Source organism: Enhydra lutris, unplaced genomic scaffold (assembly GCF_002288905.1).
Source record: "Enhydra lutris kenyoni isolate GAN:26980312 unplaced genomic scaffold, ASM228890v2 scaffoldscaffold2, whole genome shotgun sequence".
In the NCBI taxonomy this organism is placed as follows: Eukaryota; Metazoa; Chordata; class Mammalia; order Carnivora; family Mustelidae; genus Enhydra; species Enhydra lutris.
The window spans coordinates 32,084,218-32,104,888 of record NW_019154086.1 but is presented as its reverse complement, the minus strand read 5'-3'; the positions used below and the strand labels follow the sequence as shown (position 1 = coordinate 32,104,888).

General features: G+C 36.4%; 1 protein-coding gene across 2 annotated transcripts in view; it reads right to left on the bottom strand.

Annotated features, from left to right (window-relative positions):
- LOC111150388 (ventricular zone expressed PH domain containing 1) overlaps positions 1 to 20,671 on the bottom strand; it is a 233,042-nt gene that overhangs the window by 58,843 nt on the left and 153,528 nt on the right. For both annotated transcript variants that reach the window (XM_022507816.1, XM_022507820.1), the window contains exon 9: positions 2,026 to 2,165. In XM_022507816.1, the coding sequence (XP_022363524.1) occupies positions 2,026 to 2,165 (140 nt within the window). The remainder of the gene's footprint in view (positions 1 to 2,025; positions 2,166 to 20,671) is intronic.

Genomic DNA, 20,671 nt, shown 5'->3' with positions numbered 1-20,671 from the left:
TTTATTTTTTGTGTTAATGACTGTCCAAGCATTAGTTTATCAGAATTTAGGTGGTCTGTGTGTCTAAAGTATCTATTTAGTAAATGAAAATTAGTAACTTTCTTCCAGAAAAATCTAATTATTATCATCATCAAGATAAACTATTTCTTATGCTGAGTGGGGAAATGTGGAGGATCTTAGACCCCAAGTAAGTGGTCCACAGATCAAAAAAGGCTAAGAGCCATAACAGATAAATTGATTATACCACCGATAATGAGGACACATCTGGGAAATTCTTGATTATTATCAGAAAATTACACAGCATGTGATTTTTCACTTAAAGAAGAACAGGACCTGATTCAACAAATCACCATTCCAAAGAGGACCAGTTAGACTGGAATCTGTGAATTTAAGAATTCCGTGAATGTGTTAACAATGTGTTAACTTGACAAAGAAAGGCAAAGAGTCTGACCCAGCATATAAGGCTAGTACTGGGTTTGTAATGACCAAGTCAAAGATTTGATTTTTCTTGACCCCAAAGTCAGGATTCTCCCAGGCTGCACAATATCAAGGTTGTAGAAAAAGAAAGGAACACTGTAAAATGAACAAAGAAGAAAAGCATCATAAACAGATGCTTTCGGATGATTTTGTTAAAGAGAAAAACAAAGCATCAGACTTAGTCACTAAAATAAGACTGAAGGGACAAAAGTAAATCAAGTTATTTGGTTTATTTTCAGAAAACTGACAAGTAAAGAACAAAGCTAATGATGAAACCAAATACAAACTCACTAATGGAAACTATTTGAAAAACATAAGCAAAGCAGAAGAAAAATAAGGTCATTTCAAGAAAAGGAAAAACAAAACCAATTCTGGTTTTTATACTCACATACAATTTGATTCACATCAAAATGTAAGTTGTTCTCTATGAGATATTATTAAGTGTTCTTATTATTAAGTGTTTTAAGTGTTCTTGTTAAGTGTTCTTCCTATAGGAAAAGATGGTTTTCCTAAGGCATGTCTAAGCAGTCTCTTTTCTTTCTTAATTACTATAGTTCCATTTTATGATTATGATCTATTCAACATTAAAATTCATCTTTTTTAATAAGCTTACCTTTTCTTTATAAGGAATGCAATTGGTTGTTAGGGGTTCTTATAGAAATATTTTATTAATAGAAACAAACTATACTATCACTTGACCTAATTTTTACCTGTTTTACAACATTCGTATTCTGTTTTTCTGCCTCAACTCTCTCTGTTTCTGCCTGAAACCCCCCATTTCATTTTTTAACACACGTGCTACTAAGAAAAGACCACTGAAAAGGGGGCAGGTGGCCTGTAGTCTTCATTTAATTTTCTTATCTGTAAAAATGATGGCTGATACTCCTTCTACTACTAATGTTTTATAATCTATATTCAACTTTTATGTGAAAGTTAACTTTCAAGATAAGTATTTCCAAATATTCAAGGATCTCCTCTGATGCTAAAAGCTTTGCATCAAGTTATTCATTAATTGGAAGTTTCTCTTTATGTAACTTTACCTATATACATAAATTCTATGGGAAAAAAAAAATTCCAGTATCTTAATGATGTCAAAAAGGATATGTTGACACTAAAATTAATTGGAGATCAGAAGGCTGTAGAGAAATAAAGACAAACACTACATAAGGAAAGTTATTCCTCCAAATAAGCTGTTTATGTTGTCATTTAACAACAACAACAACAAAAAAATATATATATGGATATATATATATATATATATATAATATATATTTTTTTTTTTTTAAAGAGAAGAACATTCTCTTCTTTTTTAAAGCTAAGAACATTCAAGATATTACTAGGTTTGGCCTCCTTAATACCAATCCAAATTCTTTCATAAAGAAACTGCCCTAAAATATAAAAAACTCATGTTAAAAATTATTAGTGAAATGTGTATGCATTGCTGTTATTTATTTATGAACTCTAATCAAAGGATAATTCGGTAAAAATGGTTATAAACTGATACCCCCTAACTCACTAAGGAGCCATGACAAACATATATATACACACCTGCTGAAAGAGAAACATGATCTGGATCCATGGCTGAGGTTCTTGGCTGATGAGTATAAAACTGGATTTACTGTAGAGGCAGTAATGACCCTTCAGGGAGCAGGTGAAGAACAACTTTGCTACACAACTTCTGACAGAATCTAGAAATGAATAAACATAGCATTACACATAGATTCTTCTAGAGTTGTACTTTATACTTCAATATAGAAACACCTTTAGAAATACTTTCTTCAGTTTCAGTCTGCAAGCGAGTAACTCCGAACAACCACGTAATCAGGTTCCATTTCATGGAATGTAGATTTAACTAAAGAGGTCTTCAACAAGTTATATTTTTTCTATCCAACTTTCCCTTGTTCTCATTAATAAAGCATCAGAAATCTCCAAACAACTCACCTGGAAGAAAGAAAACCTGTCACCAATAAAAAGGGAGAAGAGTGTTATTACTATCTGATTAGGCACTTTGAAATGATAATGTGGGAAGGATAAGCAAATGCAGAGAGGAAACCCAGGCATTTTCTGGGGAGTGGATAGTATGCCATGAGCCAGTAACATTGTTCTCTTGGTTGTGTAGGGGCCACAAAGATAGACTCCAGAATAACTCTGCCAGTGGTGTGGCTTCCTGTGAACTAGCCTGGTGTGGTTTGAAAGTTTATCTTATATGTTGAAGAAGTTCAGTAGGGAAAATTAATGAGATCATTTTTTAGGGATAAGGAGCCAGGGAGGGTGGTGGTGGTGGTGGCATGGAGCAGAAGTGGCAAGAAGCCACAACTAGGAGGAGCCATTTAATTTTTACACCCTACAGGATGGGTGTTATTATTTCTATTTTATAGCTGAGGAAACTTACCGCATTAGTGGATCACTTAGTGAACCACTATGAATGCCTTGGACAGATGAGTGATGCTCAGGGATGCAGAAAAACTGTGGCAGAGCCAGGATTTGAACTCAGCTGAGCTGATGTCACATTAAGATGCTTTAGGCTCTAGCATACTGGGAATTTTTAGATCTGTCATATTGATAATGCATGAGGTATTTATTCTTTCAGAATTAAGCTGATATTTTAAATGAAATATTTTGAGAATTAATGGATTTTAGTATGTACTACTTTTAAAAATGGAAATATGGATTACAGTTTATTAATAAAGTTGATGGGGACCCTAATTAAGTAGCAGTCAGTCCCCACCTAAGAGGGTGCTTGGGGTCCCTAGAGAATTGGGTAGGCCTATCTGTGCACTATAAGGACTGAGATGTGAGGAATAACAGGCTTTTCAGGAAGAGCTTAGAAAAACTAAGGAAGAGTGACCAATGACATATTAAGGAAGAGGACAAGGCATTAGAAATAAAATAAAGTCACCTGTCAATTTAGAAATATATACAGAAATCTTAACAATTAACACCTTTCTGTCATTCTGAAACACTGGTGTGTAAGAGGATATTTTTGTGAAGTTAATTGTTTTGGGGAATTAAAAAAATTGGGTTGAGCATTCAATATCCTTGTATAAAATCAGAAACCATTTCTGTATTCTGTGGGTGAATGAATTATGAGATATAAAAAGTGACTGAAGTTTCAGTGGAAAAGACCAAGAGGCCCTCCATTGAGAAAGAAAGAGCTCAATGTATAGAATTGAGCATAGTTTTGGCTTAAAATTGCCCTATCAGAAATTATTTGATATGGTAGCTAAAAATACTTTTTTGGGGGGCGCCTGGGTGGCTCAGTGGGTTAAAGCCTCTGCCTTCGGCTTGGGTCATGATCCCAGGGTCCTGGGATTGAGCCCCACATCGGACTGTCTGCTCTGCAGGGAGCCTGCTTCCTCTTCTCTCTCTCTCTGCCTGCCTCTCTGCCTACTTGTGATCTCTGTCTGTCAAATAAATAAATAAAATATTTAAAAAAAATACTTTTTTGGTACAGATATTCTGGAAAATTGGATTTAAATTAATCACTACTAGAGAAACAAGAAACCAAGTAGTCCACAAAAGCACACATAAAAATGGTATTTGAAATAAAGCTAGCTGTGATGTATATGCTGAGACAGCAAGCAGTATGTTTTGCCTTAATAGAAGGGTTCAAAAGGGAACAAGTTCTTTCCTAAAAACCTATGCAGTAGCTTGACAGTCACAAGTTGGACTTCAGGCCTCTACCATGAAAAAAGTTTTTGTATTTTCCCTTTCCCTAAATATTCTCACTGCTCATTCATGTTTTCTTCTGCAAATTAAAATTGATTAGATATATTTTACTGACCTGGAGTCTACCAGTTTTCTATACATAAACTACAGGGGTCCCAGATCACACAAAAGAGGCAAAGCAGTAGAAGATAGAGGTCTTTAACTTAGAAGCAAATATGCTGGCTATAAAAATAAGCTGGTTCTGAGATATCTTCTGTTAATGCTTTCTATAACCTGATCTGTAGCAATATTTTTTCCTCACTTTTTTCAGAGCTTTCCTAACTTGGAAAAAATTCCCACAACATTAACACTTGTTTTTCTCTGCAATTTTCTCCCTCATGTTCACTCTGTGGTATTGAATGGTAGGCATGCAGTAAATGGTTGTTGAATGAATGAATGAATGTCAAACACTACAGGGACAGCCAGAAGGGTCAGGATGTTGACCCTGCTCTTAAGAAGCTTACAGCCAAATGGGAAAGACATCTATAAGCAAAACATAAATTGTTTTAAGTCCATGGGGGTAATGGAGGGACACAAAATTCTGACTGCTCAGAGAAATGAGTAGCTATTTTATTTGGAGAACAAGGGGAATCTTCATGGAAGAGGAAATATTTGAGGTCACTTTGAAAGATAACCATGATCTTGAACTTAGAAAAAGTTGGGAGGAGAAAAGCATTTTAAGCATATGGAACATACAGAAAAAAAATCATATAAAGCATGAAGTTTAAGGTAATTCCAGGTGGTAAGGTTAGTGTATCTGGGTCATTATGATATTTTTTGCTTATACAATTATTGTCCAAAAGGTTATTTATTTTTAGAGTACATGTTGGAGGACATGCTTTGCTAAATATAGAATGCTTTGCATATACCATATCTGATTATTTCTTTCTTTTGCTAGACAACAGCCTATCTTTATAAAAATCAAAGGATTTGTTATGGTCTTTATAAATACTGAAGTTAACATTAACATCAATAATTGTATAATATAATGTGTTATAAGTTGAAATATCCAAAATATATACATCACACACATGGGTAGATTTAAAGGTATGATACAAAATACAAGAATAGGTTCCAGCTCAAGATGGCAATATAAGAAAACCCTGAACTCACTGATAAGCAATACGCTTGATAAAGAACTTAAAGCAATGATCTCAAAAATACTAACTGGGCCGGAGAAAAGAATGGAAGAACTCAAGTGACACCTTCAATAAAAAGATAGAAAATATTAAAAAGAACCAATCAGAATGGATGAATACAATAACTGAAACAAAAAACACACCAGAGAGAATCAACAGTAGATTAGAAGATGCAGAAGAATGTACCAGCAATCTGGAAGACAGAGTACTAGCATACAAGCTGAACAGTAAAAAGAGAAAAGGATTTTTAGAAATGAAGATTAAGGGATCTCTTGGACAGTGTCAAGCCAACAAACATTTGCATTGTAGGGGGTTGCTGAAGAAGAATTGAGAGAGCAGTGTAGGAAACTTATGTCAAGAAATAATAACTGAAAACTTCCTTAACTTAGGGAGGGAAATAGATATTTAAGTCCAAGAAGCACAGAGTTCCAAATGAGAGGAACTCAAGGAGGTCTACACCACAGCACATAATAATTAAAATGTTAAAGCTTAAAGATAAAAAAGGATCATAAAAGCAGCAAGAGAGAAACAAGAAGTCACCTCAAGGGAAAACCTGTAAGACTGTAAGATGATTTTTCAGCAGAAACCTTGCAAGTCAGAAAGAAGTGGCCTGATATATTGAAAGTGCTTAAAGTAAAAAACCTACACCAAGAATACTCTACCTGGCAAAGTTAACATTCAGGTTTAAAGGTGAAATAAAGAGTTTCCCAGACAAACAAAAAAATAAAGGCATTTATCACCACTGAATCAGCCTTATAAGAAATGTTAAGGGGATTTCACTATTTGCAGATGACATGATACTACATAGAGAAAATCCTAAGGATTCCACCAAAAAAAAACTACCAGAAGTAATGTATAAATTCAGTGAAGTGGCAGAATACAAAATTAGTACATAGAAATCAGAAGCGTTTCTATACACTAACAATGAAATCACAGAAAGGAAAATTTAAAAAGTAACACCATTTATAATTGTTCCCAAAAAAATATAGTACCTAGGAATAAACTTAACTGAAGAAGTGAAAGACCTGCACTCTGAAAACTGTAAAACACTGATGAAAGAAACTGAAGATGACACAAACAAATGGAAATATAGTCCATGCTCATGAACCTATTTTGATATACTGTTATGAATATGAGTCCATAGTTTATTCAGATTTCCTTAGTTTATTCTTAGTGTCCTTTTTCTGTTTCAGGATCCCATTTAAGATACTAGGTGACATTTATTCATTATGCCATCTTCAGGCTCTTCCTGGCTGTGGCAATTTCTCAGACTTTCTTTGTTTTTGATGACATTGACTGTTTTGAGGAGTACTTTTAGTATGTATTTTGTGGGATATCCCTCAGATAGCATTTGCCTGTTTTTCTCTTAGGATTAGACTGAGATTTTGAGTTTTACAGAGGAAGACCACAGATATAAAGTGCTATTTTCATCATAACATGTCAAGAGTACCATTTGATCAGCATAACTTAATAAATATTGATGTTGACCTTAATCGCCTGGCTGAGGTAGGTTTTACCAGGTTTCTCTACTTTAAAGTTACTCTTCTTTTTTCCACTTTCCACATTATACTCTTTGAAAGGAAGTCATTATGTGTAGAGCACACTTAAGGAATGGGGAGTCACCTCCACCTCCTTGTGGGGAGAAGAGCTACATAAATTATGTAGGATTCTGGACAAATTTATCTCTTCCTCCTTCAGTTATTTCATTCAAAATGATTTAATAATTATTCTATTAGTACACACTCATGGATATTTATTTTGCATTTCAGTACTATTTTATTTTGTTTGTTGCTCTAATTGTTTCAGCCTTGGCTATTTGGAACTCTTTCAATTGCCTTCTGTGTTCATTTGGTGTGCCCCCAACATTGTGTGTGGTTTGGCTTTGTTTTGTTTTTGAGCACTTACCTACTTTCTGGGACTAAAAGATGCTCCAGACTCATCATGATTGTTTTCTCCCCTGTCATAGAATCAGCTGTTTCTCTAAGGAGTTCTTTTTATTGGAGAAAAGTATTAGAAACTGAGATCTGGGTACTAGGATATTTGTTGCTACTGGGGTGTCATTGCCCCTTGGCCCTCTCAGCTGTCAAAACAAGGAAATTATGTGTGTACACTAATCTGGGTATGTACATATGTCTCTAAGTATTTTCATAAATATCCATCTGCATCTGTGTTAAGCTAAATATGGGTTCATACCAATGACTTCATTTCATTACCATATGGCTCATTCTCCTCCTCTCCTTGCTTATCTGAAAATTCCTGCTTCAATAGTGAGAAGCCTGGCTCTCACTTTGTTAGTATTTTTATCTGTCTACTATAGAAGGTAGAGATCACTCTCTCTCCTTTCCTTCCTCCTTTCTGTCTTTCTTTCTTAAAAATCTTTATATATTTAGCATCTACTATAGTACCTGGTATAGAAAGGCTTACCTTAAAACATAACAATGATAATTTATTACACTCTATTTGTTCCTTCTGGAACAAAGATAAAACCATAGGATAACCGCAGGAACATAATGAGTAATTATACCAGTAATAATACAATATTAACTTCTATGTTGAAATTTTATTTCACTTTAAACAATCCACAATGTCATATCTAATATGAGAGATACATTTGCTAATGTGAACATTCTACCTTAGTTCAGGCACTTGTATTTTAGCTGTTTTCCAGATGCCAGTATCTTATGTTATGATCTTGCTAAATAAATACTTATTTTATTCATGGTTGTAAAGTGCTAAAAAAAAAATCTAAAAAGTATACCAATTAACATTTTGGAAAACATAAAATTAGAAATGGTCCTAAATAACATCCTGAAATTTCAAAAAAAAGTTATAATTTTCTAGTAATATTTTAAAAGTCTAGTAGAAATTCTAAGTCAAACAAAACTATAACCAAAAATAAAAATTAGATTTTAATTCATATGTGTACGAGTGCATGTGAATTGCTTGAAATATTAGAGTAAGTCAATGTGTGAAACAACTAATATTAGTATTTACTCTCGTACCACTTTGTTAGATGTTTTATATAATTCAATCAACCATTCAATCCTTGTAAGTATCTATGAGGATCTCTTTTCACTTAAGATATTAAAGGGTCAGAAAGTTAAGTGACTTAATCAAGTAATAAGATGTGGAACTATGATTTGGACCCAAGTTTATTAAAATGCCAAACCTATACTTTGTTCATAAAGAGATACTACCTCTTTGAAAGCCACACTGTCTAAAGACTGGAATCTGCCTCCCTAGCTGAGCTATATGTAATTTTTGTAGGGACAAGATGAAGAATCCAAGATAAATTGTCAGTATCTTTAACAAGACCATATAAGTTGTCCAGCTCTAGAAATGTAACCTAAGGCTTTAATTTCTATATAGCCAATGTCATTTTTTAACCTGGGAGTAGGACAAGTCTTCATAAATCTAAAGAATGGTGGCAAAATTTTTTTTATATTTTTTTTTACATTTTTAAAAAATTTATTTATTTTTATTTTTTATAAACATATAATATATTTTTATCCCCAGGGGTGCAGGTCTGTGAATCGCCAGGTTTACACACTTCACAGCACTCACCATAGCACATACCCTCCCCAATGTCCATAACCCCCCCCCCCCTCCCCCCCCCCCCCCCCCCCCGCAACCCTCCGTTTGTTTTGTGAGATTAAGAGTCACTTATGGTTTGTCTCCCTCCCAATCTCATCTTGTTTCATTTATTCTTCTCCTACCTGCTTAGCCCCCCATGTTGCATCTCCACTTCCTCATATCAGGGAGATCATATGATAGTTGTCTTTCTCTGATTGACTTATTTCGCTAAGCGTGATACCCTCTAGTTCCATCCACGTCGTCGCAAATGGCAAGATTTCATTTCTTTTGATGGCTGCATAGTATTCCATTGTGTATATATATGTGGCAAATTTATAAAGAAAAGTTCTTTACAAGCCTGTGTAAAATGGCAATAATTGGTCTCTTTTATCTTCAGTGTGCTAAGTAGAAGAGGTTCTAAACCCTATAGGAATTATCAAAATGGCTATGCTTAGAATTTCTTGAGGTGGACAAAGCTGTGGAATCACATGAAGGAGGATTGTGGTGGTAATTTTAAGGCCCCATGATGCTTGCTAGCAGCTGACAAGTATGACTTTTTTCTAAATCTCTATATTGGATCTGAGAAACACATCATTCTTCTTGGGAGATGAGATACTTATAACGCATCCCACCCAGGGTGGTTCTTATACATAATCTATGCCATTATATACTTTTTATTTAGAGATAAATGCCTCTTAAGAATAAATAGAGAATACAGCTTTGACTGTTTATATATATGGCTAGTAGAAATATCAAAGAGTTAGCTTTATTTTTCAGAAAAAAGAATAAGCTAGCTCTTGTTTTGAATTCTTTACTGAGCTCACACTTTGGAACATCTCTTCCAGCTAAATAAGGATCAAATAAATGTATCTGGCTTGTTTCCCAGGTATTTTAGTTGAGCTATTTGTCTCCATATCCAAACTATATTTCTAGAATGATTTGTAAAAACTCAAACACAGGAATATATTTGCTGAAATTGCTAGACTGAAAGGATTCATACATTGAATATAACACATATATGCAACAAATTCAGATAAGGCATTTTGAGGGACTTAACAGCAACGTAGATAATCTTCATTGATTCCTTACTTTGTACATAGGTATAAACATAACAAATTGAACCTTTATGAAGTAGATCTTGTTATCCTCATTTTAGAGAAGGAAATTTCAAGATCAAACTTCCAGGAAGCAATTGAGCTGTAATTTGAACCCAGGTTCCAAAGTCCTTCTCTTTCTAGTATATTATTGAATGGTTCAGATAAAACAGAGGTAATAGAAGTACCTCAAAATGGAAGTATGGGGGGCACCTGGGGCTCAGTGGGTTAAGCCTCTGCCTTCAGCTCAGGTCATGATCCCAGGGTCCTGAGATCGAGCCCCGTATTGGGCTCTCTGCTCAGCGGGGAGCCTGCTTCCTCCTCTTTCTGCCTGCCTCTCCGCCTACTTGTGATCTCTGTCTGTCAAATAAATAAAATCTTAAAAAAAAAAAAAAAAGAGGAAGTATAGTTCAATGGAAAGATCATTGGCCCAGAAATTAGACCACCAGCATCTTATTGGGTAGCTTCCTGTCATCTTTCTCTCTGTCCTCTGGCTTCTTATCTGTAAAATGGTGGCCAACCAAAAGCTGATCCAGAAAGTACTTTTTAAATTTTACAGTTTTATTTGCTTATTATCTTTCTCTCTCCTAGACTGTAAGTTCCTTGAGGGTAAGGATTCTTTTATTGTGGTAAAATATATATAAAATGAAATGGACCATTTTAGCTATTTTTAGGTGTATAGGTCAATGGCAATAAGTACATTCATATTATTGTACAATCATCACCACCATCATATAATATAGAGTATATTTATTATATTACTATATAAATAAAAAATTAGACACTGAAAAACAAAGATAAATTTCTGAAATGACTTTGAAATTATATCAAATAATTCTTTAAGAGTAGACATTGCTTTAGTCATTGTGGTACTTCCAGGGCTTTGATCTGCAGCAGGTGCTCAGAAGTGTGAGTTGTTGAACTGACGTGTGCTTAAGAAAAAATTACCAAATTTCTCAGTTGATGAAGAATCTAGGGCAGGAAAGTGATGGGAAAAGAAACTGTGACTTATTTTCGCTAAGTTCTACTTACAACATTATTGATGGAGAAATAGTCTCTTCTCAGCAGCTGGCTGGCCACTGGCCATATCACATGCACATGTGTGCGACATCAACATCCAGAGCCAAAGTACAAGGTTCATTTTCCTGCTCACAGCAAAAATTCTAGTCGGTTGCCAAATAAGCATGACAGATGCTTTTATTTGGAATCATCCAAAAAATGAAAAAGTTATTTTGCAAGTGATTGCTTTACTAATACAAATAAATTCAGAGAAGCAAAGGGAAATTTGGTAATTGCACATTCAGAAATGTACAAACCATAGTTGTACAAAGTCCTATTTCTTTGACCCTGGTTTTAGAAAAAAAAGTCAAAATTATATTTTCATATATGAACATATATATTTATATAAATGCATGGAAGAAAGATCTGTAAGACTATAGCTCAATCATTGATAGCGATTATTCTGGATTGAGAAGTGGGATTGGACATGGGGAGCATACATTTTTTATTCCATACACTTCTATTATTATAACTGTCTCGTCATGGGTTTATATTTGTGTATACCTATATAATTTAAAAAGAAAAAAGATCATATACAATGAAAAAGTGGATATTGATTAAGTAAGATGATTTTAATAATATCTCACTAAATTACCATGCAATGGAGCCAATATTTGTAGTTTTAAAAATATTTTTCTTTTATGGCTTCCTGAGTTCACAGCATTTGTCCTAATTCACGTGAACCTCCATATACGTATCAGTCAGATGGGTGTGACAGTGGTGGTAGGGTAGACATCAGATGATGACAGGAGTAACAAAGAGAAAGATAAAGTAAAATAGAATTCAGTTGCCAAAACTGGATTAGGTAGCATGACAAAAGCCTTGCTAGCAAAACTTCTGTCTTGATGAAGGATATTAAAATTTATTTTTCTCCCTTTAGTCCATCAACCCCTGAGCCTGGAAGACTTGCATTATAGATTGGTGGTAATGGAGCAAGTGGCAGCTAGGTCAGTTGTATGGTTGGAGGGAAAACATAACATAGAAGAAGTAGAAGAGAGGGCTTTTCAGTTTGGGTAGGGGAGATTGTGGAGAGAAGGAGAGAGACAAGTGTGAAGCCTTCAGATGCAGGTCCTGACTTTCCCATCTTTGTGCTTCAGCCTGTTCAAGAGGGAATATATTAGATAAGTTATGGTAACACTGGGGCAATGGTGATCTTTACCAAGGAGATCCATTCCCAGGTAGCACTCAACACCGATATAGGGCAGCCAACTTAGTTACAAGCATAGCTCATGGAGCTAAACAAAGAATGTCTGAGGTTCAACTCTCATGGACCACCCTTGCCTCTCTTATTGAGTGGACAGGAGGAAGAAGGAGCTGCGACTTTTATTGGACAGCTTTTCAGAGAAATCACTACAATACATGTGGGGGTGGAAAGCTCCACATGGTGGACCGCAGGGACCATTGTCCAAGGCAGAACTTGGACAGGCCACAGCACCAGTGGGTGCTGAGATGGGGTCAGAGTGACCAGGTAGAGCTATGGGCCTGTCTCTGCAAAGTTCTTACATGATATTACACCACTTTAACCTCAAGTTGGGAGAGGGTGATCAGGCAAACAAAGGACACTATTCTCTAGGCAAGAAGACACTATTTCTCCACCCTCCACTTCCAGGCCCACTGCTTTCTTGCCATCACATAGAAAGAGCATGCCACCTTAGGGAGATAACCATGGGAGGGGGTAAGACAAAGAACATGTTCAACAAAATGAGAAATAGTTTCCTAAATGCTCTATTCAAATGATCGCATGGAATTAAATTTAAACGAGACTCAGTTAATTTCTCCCCTCACCAGCCAGTGGTTAGTTACTCCTTATGAGTTCTGGACAAAATGATCACATATCTTCTCTGCAAGTATGAATTATACTGTGCAATTTTGTAATATCACAATAAATGAAAAGTAATGATAGAGAATAAAAGTATGCTGAATAAGAAGACTCAGGTGGAGAAAGAAATCATGTCCTAATAGAAAGTCAGAAATTCTTATTAAGAGTCACACAGCAAAGGATAGAGGGTAGAGAGTCAGCTTAGGGAAGGATATTGGACACTTGCTGGCACATGAGGGCTGAAATCCAACTACACACAGTGGAATGTAGTTAATGTCTCTGGTGCACATATGCTTGTAAATTTCTTTCTTTTTTTTTTTAAGATTTTATTTATTTATTTGACAGAGAGAGAGAGATCACAAGTAGACAGAGAGGCAGGGAGTGGGGGAAGCAGGCTCCCTGCTGAGCAGAGAGCCCCATGCGGGGCTTGATCCCCCCTGAGCTGAAGGCAGAGGCTTTAACCCACTGAGCCACCCAGGCGCCCCTGCTTATAAATTTCTTATGTGAAAACTGTTTAGAAATTATACCAGCTTATTATTTCATGTCACTATTAAAGAACAGAATGAGACTTGCCCATTAACTTTCAGGTGATGGAGAATCTTGCATGCTCACATACAATCAATCTTTCCGCCCTGACACAGGGAGGAAAAGCCCCTCTCACAAGCCATTCGAGGGTCAATTGCTTTGACCCAACATCCAAAGTCCAGTCCTTCTCCAATGTGGGGGTTAGGAACACAGATTCTGAGCTAGACATTCCTACTTATGAGCTTTATGTCCTTGGGAAAGTTACATACCTCTCTGTGACTTGATTGGGAATAAGAACACATAATTTTAAGGGCTGTTTAGGGTGATCAACCATCCTGGCTTGCTGGGAACTGAGGTGGCTGCTGGGATGTGAGACTTCCCATGCTAAAACTAGGAAAGTCCTGGAAAAACCAAGAGGTACTGGTCACCCTGGTTAATATGAGCACAAAAGGAGTTAAGTCACACGAAGTTCTCTGATGGAAGTGCACTTGGCACAGAGCAAGTTCTTAGTAATGGTTGTTACCATTATCATGATCACTATTACAACTAGTACTATTGAATATAAAAAGAGGATTTCTCGGCCAAGTGGAGTGTTTCAACATTGCCATAGTGCTGTTTGGATTAAAGGGGATAAATAAGCACCCCTGGAATCTCTAGGTCTCTTAAGTGTCCTGAAATTTTTGTCTAATCGTTTATTTAAAAAGAACTTAATACAGAGCTAATACTGAAGTTCAGGCTGAAGTAAAATTCTATGTAACTGACATAAATCTCTCTGGAGACACGACAGAAGAAGATCTGGCAGGAAGGAAGATCTAGCAACAGTGCTTGAAGTCATCCACTAGGGTCTCTCTGAAATCCTCCAAAGTTCTAGTGTTCCAGACAGGAGCAAGTGAGGCTTTTGATGCTAATGCTATTTTGAAGCTCTGAAGCACAGAAATGTGGCAAGAATGCCACTAGGAAGCTCTGAGAGAAGGTTTGACATTTGCTGCATGCAGAGCAAAGTAAGTGAGAGAAAGACTTTCTTGCAGCAGAATAAGGAAAAAATAGCTAACATTAATAAGTTGGTTTTTATATGTTGGACACTGTTTTTATATATTTTTAAAGATTATTTATTTATTTATTTAGGGGAGAGGTCAGAGCAAGTGAGCGCATGAGTGGGGTGGGGAGGGGCAGAGGGAGAGAGAGAAGGCAGCAGGAAGCATAGGACACTGTTCTAAGAGCTTTATGTGTGTATTCTCACTTACTGTGTTCGTTCACAACAATCCTTCAATATGGATACTTCCAGTTTAGAGAAAGAAGCTGAGTCTCAAAGATATTAAGTAATTTGTTATGTTTAGATTAAGCAGCAATTAATAACAGTTGAAGTCAAAGAGGGATTTAATTTACACCTAGGCATTTTAAATTATGTAAATCCTATTATAAATTGTGTATCACTTTCATTTACACAGTATTTAGAGATTCATTGTTAGTCAATTTTTGGTTTTGATTGCAGTTTTGGTCTTTACAGTAAAATTTGAGGAGTTATGTGGTAGCTTCCCATTCATGCTCACACCTCTCTTGAAGGACACACACGTGATTGACCCATGAAATCCCTGCTCAAGATATTACTGTTCCCCAGTGGGAACCATCTGAACTGGAAGCATAGCAGTCAAAGAAATAAATCAAGGAGATAAACTGCCTCTGTCAAGTTAGCTTTGAAAACTAGAAAGCTTACAGTAGAAGCAAAAGTCATAATCATAAAATTATTTTTTTATAAATCAATGTTACACATGGCAGAGGTCAATATATCTTTGAAAACCTTAGTTTCCTCTATTGTTTCCTTCAAGTTGTATTTTAAGTGCAACTTGTTTGATTCTTAGGTAACCTAAAACCCAGGGATGATAACATTAATCATCATAATTAACATTAATGAGAGTCATTTTTTTTACTTTTTCTGGTAAATTATTTCTACCTTCATTTTCATATTGCTGCCTAGAGAAAAAGTTATAAGAAAATAGACTAGCAATATTATTCAACTTCCAGAAACTCAACCTTCTGGTTATAAATGTGGAACAGGTGGTTGTATATTTTGTTCCATAGAGGAAGACAGAAAGATCTATTGAAGAACGAAAGTGGGAGTGAATAGAGTTGAATTATCCCTGCCTCAATTGGCTAGTTTTCAGTGGTCTGTGGGGTAGCATAAACTTCGAGGTGAGAAGACAATCAGCATGCACCCAGCAGAGACTGCAGGAGTGGCCCATGGCCCTCAGAAACTCTGGCATGTTAAATGTTTGCCTTGTGTGGGAAATCTGCTAAAATCCCAGAGCTGTAGTTTTCTTTCTTATAATACAGGACTTGCAAAGGAACCAGCTCAGAAACTATTCTTTTCTTTACATCTTGAGATTCAAACACCCTTGAAAGCATGGCAAAGCTCACAATTCAATTTTCCCATGCATTTAGATCATAATGGCTTAATTTTGAAATTAAATGTTTCTACACCAGCAAGGCCTCTATAGTCAATTTTTTTTTTTCACTGAAAGCCCTGTATGTTGTTCTGAGAATCAGAAAGTCAAGATGAGAGGTATTTGAAAACAGTTGAGATATTTAAAACCTATCTATATATTGTGTGATAGCATCTTTATCAAATGAAATTGGGCTTGTGTCCCCCAAGAGAGGACTTTTCACATTCATGAATTCACAATCACCTAAGCAACCATACAGCATCTGGTACTGTTCTGTATGAAAAATTCTGTAAGGAAACATTTCATTATTGTTGAATGCTGGGCTGGTCTTCTGATTTGAAAGAAGCAGAAGAAAAAGAACAAGTGGGATAAATGATGGAGGGTCTTTCCTAGGATTTGGGTGGCAAAAGGGCAAGAAGTGGCAAATGTGCTGTTTCTGATTTCACTTACGAGGAGCCTGAAACGGCCATAGTGCTCCTGGTACAAATACCACAGAACTTGCCCTTGCCTAGGCCAGCCCTGGCCCACCTATGAAGAGCAACAATCTCCGATGGTGGGCTTTGCTTTCAGAACCAAGGAAGGCAGACCTGGTGGTTAACCAGAATGCTCTGTGACCACTCATGCTACTGGGCTGGAAAAGTCTCTAGGTTGGGATGATCAAAGATGGAGAAACATGGGCAGTAAGCATGGGTCTTCACTTTCTCCCCACTGCTGGGATCCATCTCATCTCCTCAATGAAATGGAAGCTGACTTTGAATCTTGCTTAACTGCTGCTAGTGTCCTTCCATCTGGAGGTTGGCCCTATTCATGGATTTTCTTTGTCCATTTGAATGGACTATGCTGGAAACATGCCTTTGGCATTCATTTGCTGCCAAGAACTGCATCTGTCCAAGAGTTCTGGTTGCCCTGCGAACCTCATCCTTTCAGATCAACTCTAGGCCTTATCTGCGGGGTCACTGCTTGTAGCCACACAGGCTTTCTCTACTGTATGAGTCCAGGGGATGTCATTCTCACAGGCCATGGTGTAAATGGTTCCTTTCTGGAGTTGGCCAATGCACAGGACCTTCTGGAGTGAACCACAATCCCTTGGACAGCATCATTTGGGGTGGTCTGGTGCTCCCTGGAGGAAGCTGACATTCTGTTTTAAGTTTTTTCTCGTTCATGACTCTGACTCCCATTCTTTGTGCTTATGATATTCTTTACTTCTTTCAACCTCCTGCATGCTTAGTGGCCAAGCCCTTTTTTTATGATTCAACCAAATCTAATTTAGCTTACTAAGGAATGAAAGACAGGGAGGGAGAAATATATTTGAAAAATTGCATATATCTCTTATTCCAACAGAAGAAGACTGCAGAAGGCCATAGGACCTCTGACCACAGCAAATCACCTTACATAGCACAGTGAATTTGCGCTGAAAGGGAAACTGTACTTCTTATAGTTATTTCATGGCCTATGTGCGTATGTTTAATGGTAGCTAGGCAAGTAAATAACAAAAGCAATAGATATATCCTTGTACTTTGCAGATGCAAATAAAAATAGTGTGTTCTCTAGGAACCAAAACTTTATGAGCATTGTTCCGAGAACCCGAGAACATGCTGCCATAAGCACATTAGCTTTACTATCACAGGACCAGATCAGCTCAGCCTAACAGCCCATAAGGTAACGGGACAGATTCCTCAGCTAGGTAACCTGGGATCAATTTCAGGTCTACCATCTATCTGTCAGTTATATGATCTGGGGCAAATTTTGTTTTTTCTTTTATATTTCAGTTTCTGCATTTGTAATTCAGGAATAGTAATACTTCACTCAGTGATAAAACCATCATATTAATTGTGAAGGAGATGTACCTTGATAGTGACATGGGCACTCACTTCCGTGGTCCCCTGATTGAACAGACAGATGAGCAGCGACTCTTACAAATACTCCCCAAATTGGTATTATTTCTGATCAGGTGACTGATTGCTTATCATTACAGAAAAAAGTTATGATAGTAACATTACTCATATTTTTGTATTAATTTCAATACTGTTTCTAATATTTCCAGGAATTTAGCCAATACTACTCCCAAAATAGACATAATGTAATTGAAAATAATGAGACTAATTTAAAATTGAGCTTACCTTTAAATGACTATACTGAAACTTTTATTAGTGGTTGCCACTAGAAAGAATGCACCCTCCAACTAAACACTTATACATCACAAACCCTCCAAGGGAAAGTTCATTAGGCAGAGCTCAACTGTTTCCCACCATGCACCCTTGACAGTCTCCAAATATGATTTAGATGTCCAAACAGTAATACAGAGTAGTCAACATCAATTCGGTCAGAAATAAATCTGGGATAGTTTCATAGAAGCTAGCATAATTTGCAGAAGTGAAAGTAATTTTGGAATTTATATGAATTTTAAATCAAATACATACATATCTCTCTATTTTTTTATGATGCTAATGTAGTTAGTTGATTTCTGGCATGATACAGAGTCACTTTGTGGTCACCCTGAGTCAGTGGAAGCCCATGTGTTATAAATAAACATTTGGCTCTACCAAGCAGAGATTTATCAAAAGCTGTGCAGAGACAAACAAGGCAGGCAAGCCGTGATCCCCTGCAGGTACCATTCCATGTGCGACCAATTACTTTACGATTCTGCAAAATATATAACAGCAACCAGATTTAGGGCATAGAAAATTTTAGGAAATTTTATTATTAAACTCCACTAAAATGAGTCTGTTTACATGTTTTCTCCCCGAGGAAAGAAGGACAAGCCTAAGATTGTCTGCATGCAAGTTATCAATCTTACTACTCTCCAGCTGGCAGTTGTGAACTGAGACCTTCTGGCCTAGCCACCACCCATCAGCCTCATAAGAACACTCCTGGGAGAGTGATATGTATTTACTAAGATGTTTGATGATGTCAGATATGTTAGTGCAAGATATATGGTACCACCACAGAGTATATATCAACTGCTTCAGACTCTTTGAAGCTCTTGCAAGAAGTGACCTTTAGCAACTCCTAGCCAAGCCTGACTTTCCTAGGATGGAATCCCACTGGGGATTTATTCTAAGTTGATTTCATAATCATGTGTCTGACATGGGAAAATTAGGGAGCATTTTGTTTCATTAACTGCTGCCCAATGAGGACTCACTAAATAGAAAGTAGCTAATTTAAGTTAGGGGATATATCATGAATTTGGAAGCTAATTTTAGAACATAATTCTAGTTTTAAGGGAAACTCAATACTGCAGTCTATAAGTATGACTGTAAGCATTTGAGGAAGGCATTTTCATGTAAACTATACTCATAGAGCATAAATTCTGAAACATGTTACAGATTACCTTTCATTGGTGTAGTTGCTGTAACAATATAGAAAGCTATTAAGCTTGAAGAAGGTTGATTTCATTTGTTATCCTATTCATTTGTTACAAGGGAAACACCTAGCATCATCACTGTCATTAACAAATATTTTGGCAATTTACCAAGTACACAGCGTTGATCTAGGTATTGAAACTATAAGGAGATTCAGTGAAAGTCTTATCACTTAAAAAGAGATATTAGGAAAATAGGAATATAAAAAAATAACAATCCAAGGTAAAGTGCAGGATAAGTAGTACTTGGAATCACTGAGGAAAGAAGAGGTAAGACTTGATCTAGACTTGATGAGCCTAGATATATGGAGTGGAGGACACCTAGAGGAGTCATAGTGTGGGCAAAGGCATGGAGGTGTGGACGAAAGTGGCACATCCGGAAAGGCAGTGTGGGATAGACTGGCAGTGACGTGGCCTTGAATCCAGGGTTGAATCCCGACTGGCTGTATCAACTTGGTCAGGCTATTTGACTTTCTGAGTCTACTTTCTCATCCATAAAATTAGGATAATTATAATTAGACTGCAGGCTTTTCATCATGGTTAGATAAGTTTATTCAGTTATTTTTTATTCAATAAATATTCCTTATGGTACATTGAGTAAAGTTAGCTATTCTTACAAATAATATGTTGATTCACTTGGAAAGAGCAAGTCCATGTGGGAAATTACTGGACCCTGAATCTAGAGGCATAAGCTGTATTCAAATACAAATGACAGTCACTCTCAGTTGATAACCCTACAACACTAACATGGATAGAAAGGAAAACCAATAGCAAAAACCAAGTTGTGGTCTATTTCTAGTATTTATAATCCGTATATTCCTTTGTTCAATAATTTACAGACAGTTCCTTATTTTCTGGTTCATTTTTACAAGTGTAGGGATTAGCTGGGAAGAAGGTTGTCAAAGCTAAAAAAATAAAATCCAAAGTATCCAGACATACAAAATTTAGAGTGAACTAATAGCGCTTACAAAAATTTGTTTTTCTGAGCAGTAAAAAAATAAGGATAAAGGGGTTTAATATAGTATAGACATAGACTTGTAAGAATTTTCAAAAGATCATTTTTCAACATGCATTTACTGAGTTCCTACGATATAAACACTGCATACGCAGTAGTAAATGAAATAAGTGTTATTTTGTTTAGTGGAGGAGAAAATAAAGAATAATACACAAAGGAAGTGAATGTGATAAATGCTCTGGAGGGAAAAAAGAACAGTAAAAATTCTCCAAAGAACAATATTGGAACAACTCATTTAGACTAGGCTGGGGGTCAGAGAGGGCTATTCTAAGGAAACAGTGTTTGTGCTGAGACATCAAGGATAGGTGGGTTTGAATGAGGAGCAGAGTGAGGGCAAAGTGGTCTTAGCCCTGGGTGGGAAAGAACCTGGGCAATGGGGCTGGTGTACACAGTTTTCAAAGACCACGCCAGACCTGGTATCCCATATATATATATATATATATATATATATATATATATA